This window comes from Cherax quadricarinatus, chromosome 38 (genome assembly GCF_038502225.1).
Source record: "Cherax quadricarinatus isolate ZL_2023a chromosome 38, ASM3850222v1, whole genome shotgun sequence".
Lineage (NCBI taxonomy): Eukaryota > Metazoa > Arthropoda > Malacostraca > Decapoda > Parastacidae > Cherax > Cherax quadricarinatus.
The window spans coordinates 3,240,355-3,263,112 of NC_091329.1; the positions used below are offsets into that span (position 1 = coordinate 3,240,355).

General features: G+C 41.8%; 1 protein-coding gene across 11 annotated transcripts in view; it reads left to right on the forward strand.

Annotated features, from left to right (window-relative positions):
• LOC128692988 (FERM and PDZ domain-containing protein 3) overlaps nt 1-22,758 on the forward strand; it is an 838,384-nt gene that overhangs the window by 768,449 nt on the left and 47,177 nt on the right. For all 11 annotated transcript variants that reach the window (XM_053782415.2, XM_053782416.2, XM_053782410.2 and 8 more), the window contains 2 exons: nt 19,808-19,962; nt 20,842-20,939. In XM_053782415.2, coding sequence (XP_053638390.1) covers nt 19,808-19,962; nt 20,842-20,939 — 253 coding nt within the window. The remainder of the gene's footprint in view (nt 1-19,807; nt 19,963-20,841; nt 20,940-22,758) is intronic.

Consider the following 22,758-nt stretch of genomic DNA (forward strand, 5'->3'; position numbering starts at 1 on the left):
ACCTAGTAGTTTCATCATCTCTCCTCCCTTTGTGTGTACTGTGTCCAGTACTTGCTGGTGCACTCTTCCTCTCTGACTCTCGCAATGTTTTTTATTCCAATGAGAATACCTTCCTAAATATTTTGTTCAGCTCCTCGCAGACGTCTTGACTATTCTTGGTGAGCTCCCCTCCTTCCTTCTTAAGCCTTATTACCTGGTCATTCACATTTGTCTTCTCTCTGATGTGACTGTATACTAATTTTGGCTCAGATATGGCGTTTGATATGTTGCTCTCAAATTGTATTCATTTCTGGCTCTTCTGGTCACTTCCCTGTTGGTCCTAGACAAGTGGTGACAACGCTTGCTCCTGCCCCTCCCTGGTGGTCCGAGATCTGTAGTGGCAACACTTGCTCCTGCCCCTCCCTGGTGGTCCAAAACCACTGGTAGCAACATTTTTTCTCTGCTGGACAACTGATGTGAGAAATATCCGATTTTAGTTTTTGACCGTAAGAGAGACTGAAGAATGTGGGAGAATGGGCGAAGAAGGGAGGGGAGTGAATGAAGAGAGGGATAGGAGAGCAGAAACAAGGAGAGTAGGAGGAGAGTTATAGGAAAGGAGAAGCAGGGAGAGAGGAGGATGGAAGATGACCATGCTCACACAAATGACTCGCGCTCTGTGTTTCTGTCCTCAAAACTGTCGTATTGTTTACCGTCTTGGGGTCGTTTTCTCTGTTACAAGAGTGGTTGTTATAATACTCATTAGGATACAAGTATCTCCTGACACGGGTCTTAATCATATAGATGACCCGTATAAGATTATTAGTGGTTGCCGGCTTCTGTCTCGTCCCTCTTTCTCAGCCAAATAGACGAAGACAAGGACTATAAGTAGTCATTAGCAATAACGTTACGTACACTAAACAGTGTGCAGCTGGGAGTAGCAAAACACTGCTAGGTTTGATAGAGCTGTCGAAGACACATACTGAAGCGCATCTCTCAGACCACACCTTCAATATTGTGTCCAGGTTGTCCCCAAATTACTGTACATGCAGGACTAAGATTAATTAGAGAGGGTGCAGAAGAGGGTAACAGAGGTGTCTTCATTACCACGTAGAGGAGGAGCTCTTGAAATCGTCACATGTATGGAAGAGTATTATTATAATAAAAAAGAAGCGCTAAACCACAAGGGCTATACAGCGCTACATGTATGGAAGAAAGATCCACGAGATATTAAAGAATTTTTTTCTTTCTTGGGGAATGGAGACTACGAGATCTGATGGACAAGACATGAGCAACACATTGGTACCTTAAGTGTTAAAATGTTTCGCCTACACAACAGGCTTCTTCAGTCAAATACAGATTTTTAATACTGGGGACAGTGGAAGAAGTGCAAAGATAATTTTGAAGTGTTCAGTTCCTCAGCCCTTAATGCAGAGGCATGAAGATGGAGACTCATATCCTGGAGCAAGAGGTAAGGTGCGGCAGTTGATGGCTTCACAGGTGGGCAGGTTCCATTAATGGAACTAGGTCATTCTAAACATTGTTTAGCAATAGCAGCATACCATGCTATTGGTGTATGTAACAAGTATGATGGCATACAATATACTGACCAGTTGCTGACTGAGACAGATGTACAATACTTAGGCAACTTTATTGCTGAAATATTTTTCTTATACAGCAGGATTATTCACTTGAACGCAAAGATTTTAATATCGATTCCACTAGTAGCCCCTGCCCACCTGTAATGCCATCTCCGTCTGCTGCACCTCACCTCTTGCTCCAGTATATGAGCTTTTAACTTCATTCTTATATTTTAGGCTATAAGACTGATCACCTTCAATCAAAGTTAAGGGACACTGGTCAAGCTTTCCTAGAGTAAAATTTGGATTAATTTTAGTGTGTATGGGTTATTTGCCCTTTTTACGAAAAAAAAAATGGAAAAAAGTACAATATTGTTTTTCGTGAAATAATTTCTGAGCGCCTCAACTGATTGGCTTCAGTCCTTCAGCACTGATTATCTTGGTAACATAACTTGTGTACAGCTTAAACTTAATGTTAATGTGTTGGTATATTTTAATATATTGGGCTCTGAAATAGAGCAAGAAAACGCCTCTTCAGTTGACCTTCAAAGCTGCTGCTGGTGTTTCTTAATGTAAAGGTTGAATTTAGTTTTGGGCAATGTATGTTATAATTTGTTGTTATTGAAGAAATTGCAATAATAATTTCCATTTGATAATTTGCGACTAGCTCTTCTGATTAGCTGCAGAAGCTGGTGTTTAACTCAACATCAATGGAAATATGTTACTCTCTCTGACTTGGGGTTTTCCTAGGTAATTTACATATCTTACTATGTATGATACTTTGTGTAACTGTATTTATGTACCTGTACTTAAACTGTAAGTTTAACTGCGTTATAAATTTGTTGTACTTTGTACAGTGGCGTGATAGGCAACGCTGTCGCTTCACACACTGTCCGTAGTTCGATCCCCGGCAAGGGTGGGAACATTGGGTATATTTCCTTACACCTGTTGTCCCCGTTCACCTAGCAAGTAGGTAGGTACCTGGGTGTTAGTCGACTGGTGTGGGTTGTATCGTGGGTGGTGGTGGACAAGATTTAAGGACTCAATGGAAATAAGACAGACAATCCTCGATGACGCCCTGACTTTCTTGGGTTATCCGAGGCGGGGAAACCTGCCTCGGATCGTGCAGCGACAGAAACACATCTACGCACCCACACACACATGGTGGGTGTGTGTGCGTGTTGCCGCACAAGTGTAGGTATAGTGGTGCCCAACTTGCTTATTGGTAAGGTACTGGCGGGTAGTTTTTTCTATTTTTTTTTAGCGTGACAGATATCCACTTCCTGAGCGTGGCAGATATCCTCTGCCACAAACAACTTCCCTTAGCGACCGCCCCTTTTTCCTGTTGTCTCCTGCGCTGCTTCTTTTCGTTGTCTTTCCTGTTGCATCCTGTTTGCCTCCTCCACTGGAGGATGCAAACAGGCTACAACAGGGTTGGAAACATTAGGGAACAGTTGTTCCCTAATGTTTCCAACTGTTTGTAACTGTGGTGGTGGTCACTACCACCACTACAGAGTGGCCCGGTGGCCTGGTGGCTAAAGCTCCCGCTTCACACACGGAGGGCCCGGGTTCGATTCCCGGCGGGTGGAAACATTTCGACACGTTTCCTTACACCTGTTGTCCTGTTCACCTAGCAGCAAATAGGTACCTGGGTGTTAGTCGACTGGTGTGGGTCGCATCCTGGGGGACAAGATTAAGGACCCCAATGGAAATAAGTTAGACAGTCCTCGATGACGCACTGACTTTCTTGGGTTATCCTGGGTGGCTAACCCCCCGGGGTTAAAAATCCGAACGAAATCTTATCTCTTATCTTATCTTATCAATTAACAGATATCATACCCCCTCACTAATTCCCCCCTTCCAACAGTTCCACGCTGTCATAACTTCGCGAACGAATACAAAAATCAATACAATAACAAACGCAAATTTTAATCAAATAAGTTTCCCTAGTGTTTAGAAGAAACAAAAAAAAAATCACAATGATAATACACAAATGTGTATTATCATTGTATATTAATACATCCCCCCCTTTCTCTTTCCTCTCCCATTCCTCCTCCTCTTCCGCCTCCCCTCCCTCCTGCACTTCCCCTTCCTCGTCCCCCACTTCCTCCTCCCCAAATGGCTTTACATACGCAATTTTAATTAAGTTTTGTTTATATTACGCCTGATAATGAGCTTTCATTAGGGTGGAATTTGCGTGTGGGGCTCCCACACGAGGCCGCAAACAAGCGTCGGGTAGTTGGCTCGTTAGATGGGTAATTTGTAGCTATATAGCTCATCACGGCTGCCAAAAATAGTTCATATATTTGAACAAACAGGTTCATATATTTTGTGTATGTTAGATTAAAGTGTTTTTGTTTTCTGTTTTTGTGTTTTAAGCTATGATGCTATATATTGTGATCGTGTGTGTGGGGGGGGGGGGGGAAGGAAGTTCCAGCTCCTGGTCCGACTGTGTGGGGTTGGGGTGTTCACTTGAAGGACGTTTCCGGGAGTCAACGCCCCCGCAGCCCGTTCCCAGACCAGGCCTGGAGGATCAAGGCCTGATCAACCAGGCTGTCACTGCTGGTAGCACACCCACTCCAACGTACAAACCACAGTCCAGCTAAATATTTTATTTCCCACATGATACATCGTTCTACAAAGTTGAACGACATTATCCAACACTACACATGGAAAGTCTCCAGTTATACCCGACATTTCAGACAATCTATAACCAGAGACTAATACAACATGGTTGTATACACACACAAACTTATGTTCCAAGATGTTAAAGGCATACATAAAATACAAGTAATTCTAACGAGTATAACAAATATACATCAAAGTACATTAAAAGTGTAACTTATCAGAAATACTGGATTTTCCGGCATATAAGGCGCACGATCATATGGGACATGCAAGACAGTGTTTGCAACCATTTGTAACAACGTTAGTAAACAACTGCTAAAACCTAACCCAAAGTGTACCATTGACCCTGATCTTGAGCATATAGGGCGCAGGCTGATTTTCCAAGACTTTTTTTTTTGTTGGGGAAAAAAAGGTGCGCCTTGTATACCGGTGCGCCTTGTATACCGGACAACACGGTGTTAATCGAGGCAAATACCAGCTGCATGTTCTCGGCTGTAATGTTTTAAAGTTAATTTTAAAGTTACAAAGTTAATTATAATGAGTCTGTAAAGTGACAAAGCTCAGTACAGTCTACTGAAACATCACTGCTCAGTACAGTATAGTGAATCACTGCTCAGTACAGTATAGTGAATCACTGCTCAGTACAGTATAGTGAATCACTGCTCTGATGGATAAACCAATACAACAACAGTAAAGATCATTTTCAACTGGAGTAACTGATCTACTAGTGTCTAGACATAATACGCTGCCATGTTTCATGTCACCTGTTAAGAAATATGATAAGATAAGATTTTGTTCGTATTTTTAATCCCGGAGGGTTAGTCACCCAGAATAACACAAAAAAGTGTGTCATCGAGGACGTCCAGGTACCTACTTGCTTGCTAGTTGAACAGGGACAGCAGGTGTAAGGAAACACGTTGAATGTTGTCAGTGGTCCACTGGAACAGTTGGTCTATAGCAGCTTGGATTATTATTATTATTATTATAATCAAGGGGGAAGCGCTAAACCCGTAGGATTATACAGCATAGCAGCTTGGAGGTTTGTTGTCTTCTATGGATGGCACAGATTCTAGTTTCATCTGTAGAGGATGATACAGTGCTATGATTTATGTCATGTCTCTGTCAAATATGAGAATTAGAGAAGTGGGGCGAATTCAGTGCCTTGGGGGACAAAACTTTTCACTGCAACAACCTCTGATTTCACTTTATTTGCTATTACTCTTTGGATTCTATTAAGAAGTTAAATGTTTATCTGCCCACCTTCCCAGTAACTTACTTTGCATAAATTTTGTGCGTATTTACACCATGGTTGCACTTGTCAGTGCCTTCGGCAGACTTGTGTACGCTACATCTACATTGGCTTGTCTTCTAGTGTATCTAGGACCATAGTCGCAATGATACAGCAGTTGTGAGAAGCATCCTGTTCTGAAATCATGTTGACTTGGATTGTGCAGTTGCAGTTGACTGATGTAGTGTGTCTAGCTTCCTGTGTTCGCCTAACTCTTACGAACCGACCTTACTGTCAGACTCACTCCTAAAACCGTGTCTGGTATTTGCTTCCACTCCACTTCAATCGCCAAATAGCATTTAGTATTCTGAGGCTAGATTTAAGGTAACATATCACAACAAAATGGAAAATAAAATGACAACAGAAAATTTAAGTCTTTGATTGAAACACGACTTAATAATGGTTTATGACAGATTGAAACGTTTGGTATTTAATTTTAGTGTACATTTCAGTGACGTTTGTGCGTAATTTTGTTATATTTGTAAATTTGGATAAACTCTGAGTGTGAACTCCCCTAGTTGTGGTTACAGGGGTCGATTCACAGCTCCTGGCCCCGCTACTGTGTGTGTACTCACCTATTTGTGGTTGCAGGGGTCGAGTCTTAGCTGTGTGTGTGTGCAAATGATTAGTTTTAGTGTACGTGTGAGTGATGTCTTTAGTTAGTGTCCATATCTTACTGTTGGTCCAGGGTAAAAATGTCTTAGGCGAGAAATATCCTTGTTGTAAATCTTGGAATGTTGCCTTGAGGGAGCAGTTCATCTCAGCCTCTCCCCCTCCCCTTTAACCCTCCCCCCCTCTTAACCTTCTCATCCCATCCTCCTCCCCAGCACGAGTTATTTGCTGCGTGTGTTGCTTCTCTAAGCCTGGGCATGCCTACATTCCCCCTCCCTCCCTCTCTCCTCTACTCACCTGCTTTCTCCTCTTCCATTCACCTGGTTCCACCCTCCCCCAACCGTTTCCTCCTACCTTCTCTCTAATACCGTTTTCCTACCTTCTTCCCTAACACACTTCCTTCCCCTACCTTCTTTCACCCTCTCACACCTTCCCCTACCTTCTTTCACCCTCTCACACCTCCTGCTACCTTATACCCCCCTCCTCTCTCCTTTTGCTCAACTCCGTCTCCGCTAACTGATCCATCCTCCACCTGACCCTCCCTCACCACCTCACCCTCCCTCACCACCTCATCCTCCACCTGACCCTCCCTCACCACCTCATCCTCCACCTGACCCTCCCTCACCACCTCATCCTCCACCTGACCCTCCCTCACCACCCCATCCTCTTCCTTACCCTCCCTCACCACCTCATCCTCCACCTGACCCTCCCTCACCGTCTCATCCTCCACTTGACCCTCCCTCATCCTCCTGTGTGTGTGTACTCACCTACCTACTCACCTAATTGTGGTTGCAGAGGTCGAGACTCAGCTCCTGGCCCCGCCTCTTCACTGACCGCTGCTAGGTCCTCCCTCTCCCTGCTCCATGAGTTTTATCATACCTCGTCTTAAGACTATGTATAGTTCCTGCCTCCACTACATCGCTTGCCAGACTATTCCACTTCCTAACTACTCTATGACTGAAGAAATACTTCCTAACATCCATTTGACTCATCTGAGTCTTCAACTTCCAATTGTGACCTCTTGTTTCTGTGTCCCCTCCCTGGAACATCTTGTCTTTGTCCACCTTGTCTATTCCGCGCAATGTCTCCCCAGACCCTCCTGTCCTCCAGTGTCGTCAGGCCGATTTCCCTTAACCTTTCTTCATAGGACATTCCTCTTAGCTCTGGAACTAACCTTGTCGCAAACTTTTGCACTTTCTCTAATTTCTTGACGTGCTTGATCAAGTGCGGGTTCCAAACAGGCGCTGCATACTCCTGTATGGGCCTGACGTACACGGTGTACAGTGTCTTGAACGATTTCTTACTAAGGTATCGGAATGCTGTTCTCAGGTTTGCCAGGCGCCCATATGCTGCAGCAGTTATCTGGTTGATGTGTGCTTCCGGAGACATGCTCGGTGTTATACTCACCCCAAGATCTTTCTCTTTGAGCGAGGTTTGCAGTCTTTGGCCACCTAGCCTATACTCCGTCTGCGGTCTTCTGTGCCCTTCCACGATCATCATGACTTTGCATTTGGCGGGATTAAATTCGAGAAGCCAGTTGCTGGACCAGGTGTCCAGTCTGTCCAGGTCTCTTTGAAGTCGTACTCACCTATTTGTACTCACCTATTTGTGGTTGCAGGGGTCGAGTCACAGCTCCTGGCCCCGCCTCTTCGCTGATTGCTACTAGGTCCTCTCTCTCCCTGCCCCATGAGCTCTATCATACCTCGCCTTAAAACTATGTATGGTTCCTGCCTCCACCACATCACTTTCTAGGCTATTCCACGGCCTGACTACTCTATGACTGAAGAAATACTTCCTAACATCCCTTTGATTCATCTGAGTCTTCAACTTCCAATTGTGACCTCTTGTGTCTGTGTCCCATCTCTGGAACATCCTGTCTTTGTCCACCTCGTCTATTCCGCGCAGTATTTTATATGTCGTTATCATGTCTCCCCTGACCCTCCTGGCCTCCAGTGTCGTCAGGCCGATTTCCCTCAACCTTTCTTCATAGGACAATCCCCGTAGCTCTGGGACTAGTCTTGTTGCAAACCTTTGCACTTTCTCTAATTTCTTGACGTGCTTGACTAGGTGTGGATTCCAAACTGGTGCTGCATACTCCAGTATGGGCCTGACGTAGATGGTGTACAGAGTCTTAAACGAATCCTTACTGAGGTATCGGAACGCTATCCGTAGGTTTGCCAGGCGCCCGTATGCTGCAGCAGTTATCTGATTGATGTGCGCCTCAGGAGATATGCTCGGTGTTATACTCACCCCCAGATCTTTTTCCTTTAGTGAGGTTTGCAGTCTTTGGCCATCTAAACTATATTGTGTCTGCGGTCTTCTTTGCCCTTCCCCAATCTTCATGACTTTGCATTTGGCAGGGTTAAATTCAAGGAGCCAGTTGCTGGACCAGGCTTGTAGCCTGTCCAGATCTCTTTGTAGTCCTGCCTGATCCTCGTCCGATTCGATTCTTCTCATTAACTTCACATCGTCTGCAAACAAGGACACTTCTGAGTCTATCCCTTCCGTTATGTCGTTCACGTATACCAAGAACAGCACAGGTCCTAGGACTGACCCCTGTGGAACCCCGCTTGTCACAGGCGCCCACTCTGACACCTCGTCGCGTACCATGACTCGTTGTTTCCTCCCTGTCAGATATTCTCTGATCCATTGCAGTGCCTTTCCTGTTATGTGTGCCTGGTCCTCTAGCTTTTGCAGTAACCTCTTGTGAGGAACTGTGTCGAAAGCCTTCTTGCAGTCCAAAAATACGCAGTCGATCCACCCCTCTCTCTCTTGTCTTACTTCTGTCACCTTGTCATAAAACTCTAGTAGGTTTGTGACACAGGATTTTCCTTCCCTGAAACCGTGCTGGTTGTCAATTATACACTTGTTTCTTTCCAGGTGCCCCACCACTCTCCTCCTGATGATCTTCTCCATGACCTTGCATACTATACACACACGTTAGAGATACAGGTCTGTAGTTTAGTGCCTCATGTCTGTCTCCCTTTTTAAAAATTGGGACTACATTTGCCATTTTCCATACCTCAGGGAGTTGCCCAGTTTCAAATGATGTGTTGAAGATCTTTGTTAATGGCTCACACAATATCTCTGCTCCCTCTTTAAGGACCCATGGAGAGATGTTGTCTGGTCCCACCGCCTTTGAGGTGTCAAGTTCGCATAGCAGCTTCTTCACCTCCTCCTTGGTTATATGTACCTCATCCAGCACTTGCTGGTGTGCCCCCCTGTTCTGATTTCTTGGAGTCCTACTGGTTTCCACTGTAAATACCTCTTTAAATCTTGTGTTGAGCTCCTGACATACCTCTTGGTCGTTTCTTGTGAATTCCCCATCACCCTTCCTCAGTCTGATTACCTGGTCCTTGACTGTTGTTTTCCTCCTGATGTGGCTGTACAACAGCTTCGGGTCAGTCTTTACTTTTGATGCTATGTCATTTTCATATTGTCTCTGAGCCTCCCTTCTTATCTGTACATATTCGTTTCTGGCTCTTCGGCTGATTTCTTTATTTTCCTGAGTTCTCTGTCTTCTGTACCTTTTCCATTCTCTAGTACACCTAGTTTTTGCCTCCCTACACCTTTGGGTGAACCAAGGACTCGTTCTGTTCTTCCCATTATTTCTGTTTCCCTTGGGAACAAACCTCTCCTCTGCCTCCTTGCATTTTGTTGCTACATAGTCCATCATTTCTTGTACTGGTTTTCCTGTCAGTTCCCTCTCCCACTGAATGTCTTGAAGGAAGTTCCTCATGCCTGAGTAGTTCCCCCTTTTGTAATTTGGTTTTTCCCAGCCTATTCCTGCTACTCTCTCCACTTGGAGCTCAACTATGTAGTCGAAGCACAGAACCACATGATCACTAGCTCCCAGGGGCCTTTCATACATGATACCCTCGATGTCCGAACTACTCATGGTGAATACAAGGTCCAACCTTGCTGGTTCATCCTCTCCTCTCTCTCTGGTAGTGTCTCTAACATGTTGATGCATGAGGTTCTCCAGTACCACTTCCATCATCTTGGCTCTCCATGTTTCGAGACCCCCATGGGTGTGTGTGTGTGTGTGTGTGTGTGTGTGTGTGTGTGTGTGTGTGTGTGTGTGTGTGTGTGTGTGTGAGTGAGTAAAAGTCAAGTTTTGGAGTATAGGTTTCATTAATAAATGTTGTATATCCAGGAGAAAGTGCTAAACTTGCAGGGATTATACAGCACCAGAGAAAAGTAACCAAATCAACCAAAACATCTGCTAACTAGTTTTATTATGTGGCCTCTAGGCTCTTATTTCTGCCAATCCATAAAATCATCTTATCTCTCAATATTAACCAAATCAGCCAAAACATCTACTAATTAGTTTTACTATGTGACCTCCTGGCTTTTAATTCTGCCAATCCATAAAATATTACCACCTTTACCATTACTTGTAAGGTAGATTTTGTGTGTAATTTCAAGATTATTTTACCGACCCCTACTCCACCTTACTACCTCTCACTTGTATTAAGTTTAATTAAGATTGTAAAACAGTTAACCGAAACTTGTCTAGTTTTAAGTATAGTTACTATGTACTATTATCTTATCTAGTTTTAATTAGTTACTATGTACGTATTAGGATTAGTTTGCCCAAAATGCCTCGGCGTGATAGTGGCTATCTTTGTACTCAGAGCAAATCAAAATTGTAATTACACATTGTAACCTTTACAAAGAAATAAACTTTACTTTACTAGGCAGGATTGATCTCAGTAAAGGAAGGGTCAAGAGCAACTATTCTCTGCAGATTCTTCATTTTGGATATAACTTTGACAGTAAAAGTTGTCTAAAACATCATGTTATATCTAGAGTCTGACTTAATTTTCTTTTGGACTTAACACACATGGCCTCATCAGATCTTAGGCACATCACCTACGGGTTTACCGCATGACTGTCAATGTAGGTTATATCATGACTCCCACTTTTGACCCGGTACCACAGTAAATACCATGGCACGTACCACAGAAAATACCACAGTAAACTACATTAAATAAAACAGGAATATACAATGTAGAAAATACTGCAATATATATTGTAGTAGTAGAAGTGGAACAGAATTCTTCCTCCGTAAGCCATGCATGTTGTAAGAGGCGAGTAAAATGCCGGAAACAAGGGGCTAGTAACCCCTTCTCTTGTATAAATTACTAAATTTAAAAAGAGAAGCTTTTGTTTTTCTTTTTAGGTCACCCTGCCTCAGTGGGATACGGCCAATTTGTTGAAAGAAAGAAAAAGATATTATATATATATATATATATATATATATATATATATATATATATATATATATATATATATATATATATATATATATATATATATATATATATATATAGAGGGGAATGTATGAGAGTATAGTTTTACCAATGCTCTTATATGGGTGTGAAGCATGGGTGATGAATGTTGCAGCGAGGAGAAGGCTGGAGGCAGTGGAGATGTCATGTCTGAGGGCAATGTGTGGTGTGAATATAATGCAGAGAATTCGTAGTTTGGAAGTTAGGAGGAGGTGAGGGATTGCCAAAACTGTTGTCCAGAGGGCTGAGGAAGGGTTGTTGAGGTGGTTCGGACATGTAGAGAGAATGGAGCGAAACAATGACTTCAAGAGTGTATCAGTCTGTAGTGGAAGGAAGGCGGGGTAGGGGTCGGCCTAGGAAAGGTTGGAGGGAGGGGGTAAAGGAGGTTTTGTGTGCGAGGGGCTTGGACTTCCAGCGGGCATGCGTGAGCGTGTGTGATAGGAGTGAATAGAGACAAATGGTTTTTAATACTTGACGTGCTGTTGGAGTGTGAGCAAAGTAACATTTATGAAGGGGTTCAGGGAAACCGGCAGGCCGGACTTGAGTCCTGGAGATGGGAAGTACAGTGCCTGCACTCTGAAGGAGGGGTGTTAATGTTGCAGTTTAAAAACTGTAGTGTAAAGCACCCTTCTGGCAAGACAGTGATGGAGTGAATGATGGTGAAAGTTTTTCTTTTTCGGGCCACCCTGCCTTGGTGGGAATCGGCCAGTGTGCTAATAAATAAAATAAAATACATACATACATACATACATACATACATATATACACATATACACAGTGGAACTTCGGCTTACGAACGCCCCACCATGAGAATTTTTCAGGATACAAACCGTCGTTCTGTTGATTTTTTGCTTCTGGATATGAACGAAATTTCAGGATGCAAACTTCCCCATCAAGGGAGGTTCCTTAACCCTTAAACTGTCCAACCAGATCTACGTTCACATGCGTAGTGCTCCAAAAGTAGATCTATGTTTTTTTTACATATTTTCAAATATAACAAAAAAAAATGTAGATCTAAGTTTTTTACATGTTTTTAAATGTAAAAAAAAAAAAAGTCTACATTTTTTTACATACTTTCAAATGTTGAAAAAACGTAGATCAACGTTTGGACAGTTTAAGGGTTAAATAAGTAAATAAATAAATAAAATATTTATTTTTTTGCAAAGGTTACAATGTGTGTTTACATATAATATGATTGGAGCAAAGAAAGCCTCTATCATGCTGAGGCATTTCAGGCATATTAACCTAATACTAATAGATTACTTATGTTTAGACAGGTGAAAAGTGTGCACGTAGGAAGAAGCCTATAATTACACCACGTTTGGTTTTGGTGTCTTGGTGAGAGTAGAAGTGGAGAAGATCGTTTTGGTTGGTGGGTTTTCGATAGACTTTAAAACGAAGTTCGTTGTCAGCTTTGCAGAGCAGAACATCAAGGAAAGGAAGAGTGTTGTCGACTTCTTCAAGTGTGAACTGGATTGAAGGCTCGACCTGGTTGAGCTTGTCTTGGAGAGCTTGAACGTTGAAGCGTTTAGGAGTTATGAGGAGAATGTCGTCAACATAACGGAGCCAGGTGACAGACGAAGGAATAATGGTGGAGAAACGTTCGGCTTCTAGATGTTCCATGTATAGGTTCGCCAGGACTGCACTGAGTGGCGAACCCATGGGTAGTCCAAAAGTCTGCTGAAAGAGGTGATTTTCGAAAGAGAAACACGTAAAGCCAACACATAGTTCAACAAGGTCGATGAAATCGCTGGCTGGAATGGGAAGATCAAGTGAATCATCAATTTTCCTGCGCAAAAGATCGATGGCTTGTGTAGTAGGTACTTTGGTGAATAGGGAAGTCACGTCAAGGCTGGAAAGTTTCTTGTTCCTGATGTTGATGTTGCGAATGCGATTGAGAAGATCACCCGAGTGTTTGAGATGTGCTGGACTGATAGTGCCCAAGAGTTTAGAGAGGTGTTTTGCGAGAATTCCTGAGAGCTGGTGGGGAGCACTGCCTATTCCAGAGGATATGGGCCTCAGTGGGATACCAGGCTTGTGAGTCTTTGGCAGGCCGTACATTCTGGCAGGTCTGGGGTTGCTGGGCATGGTGTGCAGAAGTTTCTTCCCTTGTTGTGAGCCCCTTAGAATGTGGCGAGTCCTTTGAAGAAAAGTTTTAGTAAGGTTGTCCACTTGGTTAGTCGTGAGAGGTTTGTAGGTATCTGGGTCATTAAGTAGATTGAGCATTTTGTTCCTGTAATCGTCAGTGTTCATGATAACAACACCACCTCCTTTATCAGCGGTGGTGACCCTGATGGTCGTGTCTTCTGCTAAACCTTTGAGTGCATTGATGTAACGTCGAGGTATGACTGGGGAGCTGCGTGTTGAGATGGCTGCTGAGATGATGCCTTGAAGATAGCCTTTTTGGAAGTCGGAGTCATTGTGTCTGTAGTTTTTGGCGATGAAATTGAGGTCTTGTTTTGGTTTCGTAATTCCTGTTGCGAATTTGAGGCCTAAGCTGAGGGCTTCAGTTTCTGTGGTTGGCAGTGGATGAGATGAAAGATTTTGAATAATTTCAGGTCTTCCTAAACTTTTCCAATTACTATTATCGCAGAGTGTTTGTAGTTTCCTAGCAAGTCTGATCTTCTGTTGAACATTCGCTGTGGTAACTCTGCTGCGAATGATTTCAGCGGTGTGTCTGTTCATGTTGCCCCGGAGTGTTGTGCCTAGTGTTCTGGCTTGGAGAAAAGCTTCCTTTGTAGCATTGTTTAAGTCATCTGCACACTCTTCAAGGTAGGTCCGAGCTGTAGCGGAGAAAGGTGGCTTGATGTTGGCAATTTGAGGAGGAGTAGATCTTGGTAAGACCATTTCTTGGATGCAATCATGAAGAAAATTGTGTCTGTTGCGAAGTGAGTAAGCTTTTAGAAGAAGGTCCAGGTATTCTCTGTGTGAAGGATCCATTTCTACTGCAGTGTTTGACACGATGGAAATAAATGGTATAAAATACCGACACAATGGAAATATAAACACAAATGCAGTATAATGTGATCCTTTATTGACAACGTTTCACCCACACAGTGGGCTTTTTCAAGTCACACACGGATCTATCTGGGGTTGGAAGGTACGAGAGTATTTATAGTCATGTTGAGGTCAGGTGGAGAATGCTGCAGCTGATGATCTACCAGGTGGGGTTATAGAGTCTTGGGTAGCTTGGCAGGGGTATTGGACAAGTTTTGAGTAGACCTTCTGCAGTGTTCTATGTTCTTATGTGGGATAGCGATGAAGAAGTTTCTTGGCGAGTGGTTCAGCTATGTTATAGAAGCCATTGTTCTGGTTGAAATTGTTGGTTGTAGAGATGAGCGATGATTCCAGGATTCTTCTGTATTGAGTGTTGTCTTCTGTGGCTATAAGTCTTGAGTTTCTGTAGTTAACTAAATGGTTGTGTGAATTGCGATGTTGTACACAGGCATTCCTTGTATCGTCAGTCCTGCTTGCATATTGGTGTTCTGAAATACGTGTTTGGAGGTCTCTTGATATTTCGCCCACATATAATTTGTTGCAGTCATTACAAGGGATTATGTATACCCCTGCAGAGGATGGAGGCTTGTCCTGTCTACTACTGGTGATGTCCTTGATGGTCGTGGTTGTGGAGGTAGATACTTGGAATGATGTTTTGGCAAAGATGTTGGAAACATGTTTGGCAATGGAGTTGGTTGGGAGGACTATGTATCTCTTCTCGGCAGTGTCTTCTCTGGGTGTGTTGAAGATGTTTGATGCCCGCCGTCTGCAGTCTCTGATGAAGTGACGAGGATAGTGGAGTTTAGAAAATACTTGTTCAATTATAGTGCATTCTTCCTCAAGGAACTCATTGCTGCAGATTCTGAGTGCACGTAGGAAGAAGCCTATAATTACACCACGTTTGGTTTTGGTGTCGTGGTGAGAGTAGAAGTGGAGAAGATCGTTTTGGTTGGTGGGTTTTCGATAGACTTTAAAACGAAGTTCGTTGTCAGCTTTGCAGAGCAGAACATCAAGGAAAGGAAGAGTGTTGTCGACTTCTTCTTCAAGGAATTCTCGCAAAACACCTCTCTAAACTCTTGGGCACTATCAGTCCAGCACATCTCAAACACTCGGGTGATCTTCTCAATCGCATTCGCAACATCAACATCAGGAACAAGAAACGTTCCAGCCTTGACGTGACTTCCCTATTCACCAAAGTACCTACTACACAAGCCATCGATCTTTTGCGCAGGAAAATTGATGATTCACTTGATCTTCCCATTCCAGCCAGCGATTTCATCGACCTTGTTGAACTATGTGTTGGCTTTACGTGTTTCTCTTTCGAAAATCACCTCTTTCAGCAGACTTTTGGACTACCCATGGGTTCGCCACTCAGTGCAGTCCTGGCGAACCTATACATGGAACATCTAGAAGCCGAACGTTTCTCCACCATTATTCCTTCATCTGTCACCTGGCTCCGTTATGTTGACGACATTCTCCTCATAACTCCTAAACGCTTCAACGTTCAAGCTCTCCAAGACAAGCTCAACCAGGTCGAGCCTTCAATCCAGTTCACGCTTGAAGAAGAAGTCGACAACACTCTTCCTTTCCTTGATGTTCTGCTCTGCAAAGCTGACAACGAACTTCGTTTTAAAGTCTATCGAAAACCCACCAACCAAAACGATCTTCTCCACTTCTACTCTCACCACGACACCAAAACCAAACGTGGTGTAATTATAGGCTTCTTCCTACGTGCACTCAGAATCTGCAGCAACAGGTAAAAAGTGTACTAGTAGTGGTTACCAATGTTTTGCTGATGGTGGCACCAACTACTGGCTGCCTTTTGAAGTTTCTCCTTACTGTTATTATTATTACTGTTATATTGTATTATTATTGTTATTGTTATAATAATAATAATAATTATTATTATTATTAGTAGTAGTAGTAGTATGTACATGGTGAGGGGGCTCTTGATCTAGGGAACTGGATCTGTGCTCCAGGTCCCTAAATTAATAATACTGTAATGATTATTATTATAATAATACGTATGTACTAATAATAATGATAAATGGTAATGATTACATATAATAACAATATAATAATAACAATATAATAATAACAATAATACTATGTATGTACTGCATATAATTTAGTTTGACAACACCACCACAATGGTCACCAATGTACATGTGCTTACCGAACTACCCTCGCGGTCCAAGGAATTCTCGTGATTTCCTTATGTTTCGTGCAGTTAATTTCTTGCTTTAATTCAATGCAAATCACCCTCTTTTTCTTCTCGGCACCGTCCTTTGCACTTGCTTTCTTAGGACCCATGGTTAGAAGAAAGAAATCTGGCGAATTAGCCAGATTTCTTTCTTCTAACCATGGGTCCTAAGAAAGCAAGTGCAAAGGACGGTGCCGAGAAGAAAAAGAGGATGATTTGCATTGAATTAAAGCAAGAAATCATTGATAAGCATAGACCAGGTACGTAGCGTAATGAGATAAACATAAATATTGTACATAGCAACCACTCTCGCGACCACAATCCTCCTCCCTTCGCCGTCCACGTAATGATATACAGTGGACCCCCGGTTAACGATTTTAATCCGTGCAAGAGGGGTAATTGTTATGCGAAATAATCGTTATGTGAATGAATTTTCCCCATAAGAAATAATGGAAATAAAATTAATCCGTGCAAGACACCCAAAAGTATGAAAAAAAAAAATTTTACCACATGAAATATACATTTTCCCACACACAAAGAGAAGGATACATGCACAATAGTAGAGTAGTACATGCACAGTATATATTGTGCATGTACTAGTCTACTAAATGAAGAATAAATGACACTTACCTTTATTGAAGATGCAGCAATGACTGATGAGACACTGTGTCCTGGGAGTGCCTTTTCCTCCTGAGTACTGTAGGTCCTGTTTGGCATTTTCTTCCAGAACAGGCCTTATCACACTGTGTATGCCACTACGATTCTTAAATCTCTCAAACCAACCTTTGCTGGCTTTAAATTCACCAATATGAGCACTAGTTCCAGGCATTTTTCCCTGTTCACCTGGGTGTTAGTCGACTTGTGTGGGTTGCATCCTGGGAGACAAGATTAAGGACCCCAATGGAAATAAGTTAGACAGTCTTCGATGACACTGACTTTTTTGGGTTATCCTGGGTGGCAAATCCTCTGGGGTTAATTGTTTCTTGGTATTCTCAATAAGCCACACCAACAACGGTGCTACAGCAGCAGCAGCAGCTGACAGTGCAGCAGCAGCAGCAGCTGACAGTGCAGCAGCAGCAGCAGCTGACAGTGCAGCAGCAGCAGCAGCTGTACCACCAATAGTAGCGATGGTTGATTGGGGTTTATTATACAACCTGGCCAGCTCGGAGACATGCACTCCACTTTCATACTTATCAATGATCTTTTTCTTCATCTCTATTGTAATTCTCATCCTTATTGCTGTAGGGTTGGCACTAGAAGCTTTCTTGGGGCCCATGGTCACTTATTTTCCAGAAAAAGCACCGAAAACACTGTAATAATACGAAATATTCCGATTGTATGCTTGGATGTTACCGCGGAGGCTGGCTGGTAAACAATGCCACCGGCGGAACATGTGAGCGTGGCTCAGGCCGCACATTGGACGCGTCTCGGATGAAAATCGGTAAGCGGGTTTTTAAGCGGTATGCGAGGCAAAATTTTTGCAATTAAAGTAAGCGGTATGCGAAATAATCGCTATGTGATGCCATCGTTATGCGGGGGTCCACTGTATTTTATTCATTTTAGAGTATACGTGTATATCAGGTTTCTATGTTTTTTATATTGTTTATTATGTCATATTAGATGAATTGTGACAAATAAATAAGTCGTAGAGTTGATATTAGGGTTATTTTGTCATGCCTCCTGAGAGCAGGAATTTAGCTGGAACGAATTACATTGGACCCCTGCTTATCGATCACCTCCCAATGCGACCAATTATGTAAGTGTATTTATGTAAGTGCATTTGTACGTGTATGTTTGGGGGTCTGAAATGGACTAACCCACTTCACAATATTCCTTATGGGAACAAATTCGGTCAGTACTGGCACCTGAACATACTTCTGAAATGAAAAAATATCGTTAACCGGGGCTCCACTGTAATTGCATTTCATTTCATTTAAATAAAGAAAATTGACCCAGCATACGAACAAATCAGGATACAAACAAGTCCACGGAACGGATTAAATTTGTAAGCCGAGGTTCCACTGTATATATAAACACACACATATACATATACACATATATACCTTTTCCTCACTTAGCGATGTACTTGTTTACCGACGACTCGGACTTACGATGGGCTCTGACCAATATGCATACCTAAATACTGATGTATATTAGAGCTATATATATACACATATATATATACATATACATATATATGTAGCCTTTCCTCACTTAGCAATGTACTCGTTTACCGACGACTCGGACTTATGATGGACTCTCTGACCGATATGCATGCCTAAATACTAATGTACATATATTAAAACTGATTGCCTCTGTTCTGTTATTACAATATACAGTACACTACTGTATAAACATTAAAAAATATAACAGAAATGTTATAAATGGGGCAAAGGTAACATTAAAACAATATCCAAGATGGTTAATACATGTACAAACCCACTGCCATTATAGTATGCTCCTCCTTTAATGACGAATTCATTTACTAGCATGGCCTTAAACCAAAGGGTCTAAAATAAACATGCCCCTTGGTGCCTTTGCAAAAAAAAAAAAAAGAAAAAACAACAACTGAATTTAGAAGTGTAATAAAAAAGAGTGAGTGAAATCTGACAATTACTTATGGAGATATGAAGGTTTGAAGGTGACATTTGTGATCATTTTATGGCAGCATGAGTGTTGGATGCATGGAAGAAGTTGGTGTTTTAAAAACTTTTTACTATTGTTTTTAAGTTTTTCTAATAATTTTTTGTGGATCATTTGTTTTGCACACATCAATATTTTCAATCATATTTCACATATATTTATTTTTAAATCATACTAAACCTATGTAAACACAAAGCACGTGTAAAGGAATGTACAGTGGACCCCCTCTTAACGATCACCTCCCAATGTGACCAATTATGTAAGTGTATTTATGTAAGTGCGTTTGTACGTGTATGTTTGGGGGTCTGAAATGGACTAATCTACTTCACAATATTCCTTATGGGAACAAATTCGGTCAGTACTGGCACCTGAACATACTTCTGGAATGAAAAAATATCGTTAACCGGGGGTCCACTGTATATGGCATTTATTGGCAGCCACAATGCCCTGCAAACAACACTTAACTTTTTTAATATGACGCAGACCTATTTTATCTGGTGTAAATTTACATCATCAGCAGATTAAGGGGTAAAATAAACATTTTGTATTTAGATTTCAGTAATGGAAGTTTTTTTCTTTTTTTCAGCTCCTCCGTACCACTCTCGACACAAGGTTCAGGCCACCAGCTGGAACTACGCCACTACCAATGAGGAGGAAGATCATAGAGCCATCGACCAATCAGAACGCTACGTTGACCTCAGCTTTGCCCCTCCTTATAAACCTCCACCAGAGGGCTACAAGGTCAGTACTTGCCACACTCATGACGTGTTGAAACACTAACTTGTCCTACCTTTAGAATGCCTCTACAGACCACTTTGTGAACTAAACAGCATGTTGGACTGTAAAAGTTAAGAACATGTATGTACTTGATAAAAGCACACAAGCAGCAGTCAGGAAGTAGCGGGTCTGGTGGGCCCTACAGTTGAGAGGGAATGGAAAAAAGAGTTGGGCTTTCAGAGAGGGGAAAATGTTGGGGCAGAGAGTTTAGATGGAGTGGGGGGAATTGCATTTGGATGGAGAGATAAAATGCAAGGAAAAGAAGAGAGTAGACATGGAGAGAGACAGGAGATAGGTGTTACTTTTGTTCAGCATAATTAACAAATGCAAGTTATCATATAAGTTTGTTGAAAAGTTTATATGAACTGTAAACTATGTGAAGGCAGAGATAAGGTAAAAAGGTATGAACTGACGGATGTTTAAGAGTAGGTGTAAAGTGAACAGGTGTGCAGATATAGGGTGAACAAAGACACAGTCTAATTGAATAATTACAACAGACGAGGTAATTGAGCCAGCTCCCTAATCTTTACCCCTTACTCCTGACAAATCAGGATGCCACAGCACAATGGTCACTGGATGATCTAGGGCCACATTCCACCACTAGATGACTTGAGTTCCTTTTGCCTACAGCTGGCAAAGATAACTACAGGATTTGGTTGATCCTGTGCACACTGAAAAAATATATAATGTACTCGGTGCTATCAGTAAGAGGTGTGAACTAATAGATGTACAAGCAGCAACTGTAAGGTAAACAGTTGTGTAAGCAGCAGCTGTAAGGTAAACAAGTGTGGAAGTAGCAGTGGTAAGGTAAACAGGTGTAAACTAAGAGTTGCATCTTCACAGGTGCCCAACGGTCACTTGCCAGGCCTGGACATGGATGAGACGGGGGTATACGTCAACAGCCGCCGTCATAATATTCTTGACTCCAACATGAACAAAACGTGAGTGCCTCCTCCACACACCTTCCCTCTTTTACCTCCCTTCCTTCCTCTCTTCCTTAACTCCCTTCCTTCTTAGGTGCATCTGCATTCTTGATGCTCTGCATGCCTGAGCTCCTTTCTTTCATTTCTCCATACCTTCTACCTTCATTTCCCCTTGCCCCTTTTCCATAATTCCTCCCTGCCATAATGCCATAATCTTATTTCCTCCCTGCTTGCCTTATTTCCTAGTTGTTTTCACATCTTCCTTCATCCCTCCCTTTTTGTCCTTTCTGCTCCATCTTCAACCTTTTTGTTTTTATTCTCCATTTTATGCGTACTCTCCTTCACTCAGTAATGTTATACAGAGTATGTCAGGTCAAACCCAGGCTACTATGACTTGTGGGTCACTGTAGCATACTAAGTGACCAAAGGTCATTCCAGGGCAGTTGCATGCTCTGCTTGCACATTTGGATCACCAAGTCGGATACAATCATACTCAGGTCCTTCCAGTTTGTACTTGGAATGTGCATATATATGTAGTTTATAATGTTGTATAGCTTACTTTATGGAATATGAATTTTTTTTTTCAAGAATCACAAACAGTCCCTAGGAAAATTTTGGGTCAGTCTGTCTTGAATCAGTTCACTCAGGTAATTTGCAGATCCCATAGGTTTATCTCATCCCAAGCCATAGCAACAGTTTTAATTTAGTGGTAAAGTCAGAGTCACAGACCGGGCCGCGGGGGCGTTGACCCCCGGAACTCTCTCCAGGTAAACTCCAGGTAAATGAGAAAAAAAAAAAAGTCTACATGACTTGAAGCCATGGGAGTAAGTGAAAAGTTAAGCGAATCTGGAAGTTAGCAAGCAGCTAAGTGAGGGTAAGTTGGCACACTGTATGTTGTTTGATGTAACACAATACTACCAGCAAGGCTGTGTGGGATGAAGCCAGTTCCAGTTCATTAGCAGTTGAGTTACATTTTACAACATAATGGTATATACCTTTACCCTTCATCCTTTTTTGCTTGAAAAGCCTCTTAAATACCCTTAGTTTTATGCAATACTTTTAGTATGGAGCCTATGGTACATAATGCTAAAATATGATTTTGCTTTTGACAGTAAGATAATAGTAAAGTTTTACTTGTAACAACATTTTTTAAAAAGTTTCAGCATATGAAAATTTAGGAAATTCAGTAAGGTTTTAAAATTTTTATTATATTTTATGTAAATAGCAGATAATATTACCTCTTCTCCAAAGCTGGAATATTACAAAATTTAGTGGAAAATCAAATGAATTTCATCTCACATTCTGAACATGTTACTGAAGCAGTTCTATTTATTTAATGTATGCTGTCTGTCCTCACTATGTGATCTGGTTGATTTTCACATTATTTGAATATGCATATATTGCATGTCAAACTATTTGACAAACAAATTGTTTCCATCTTAAAAAACTGTCATAAAAATCCTGCTAAAATGTCACAGAATTGCTATAAAAATTATGACAGTCACAAAAATTGCCACAAATATGCAACAAAATCTAGAAAACTGTCAAAAAATTAATAGATTTGTGACATAACATTTATAAAATTGTCAAATTTATTATAAAATTGTTGGTGTTCTACTGTCCCTCTACCCCTAAAGTGGCAGGAAATGTAATACTGGAAATCTTTGATTGGCAACATACAAGACTTTCTTCAGTAATTTCTCTCTGCTTGAAACATTTGTCTATTCACTTATAATGAAGGTTATTTATTGGAATAGATTTGTGACACAGATGACTAGAATAATTCCATATTCTTGATTGACATTCACTCTTTTGATATTTCATGATAAGTGCAAAA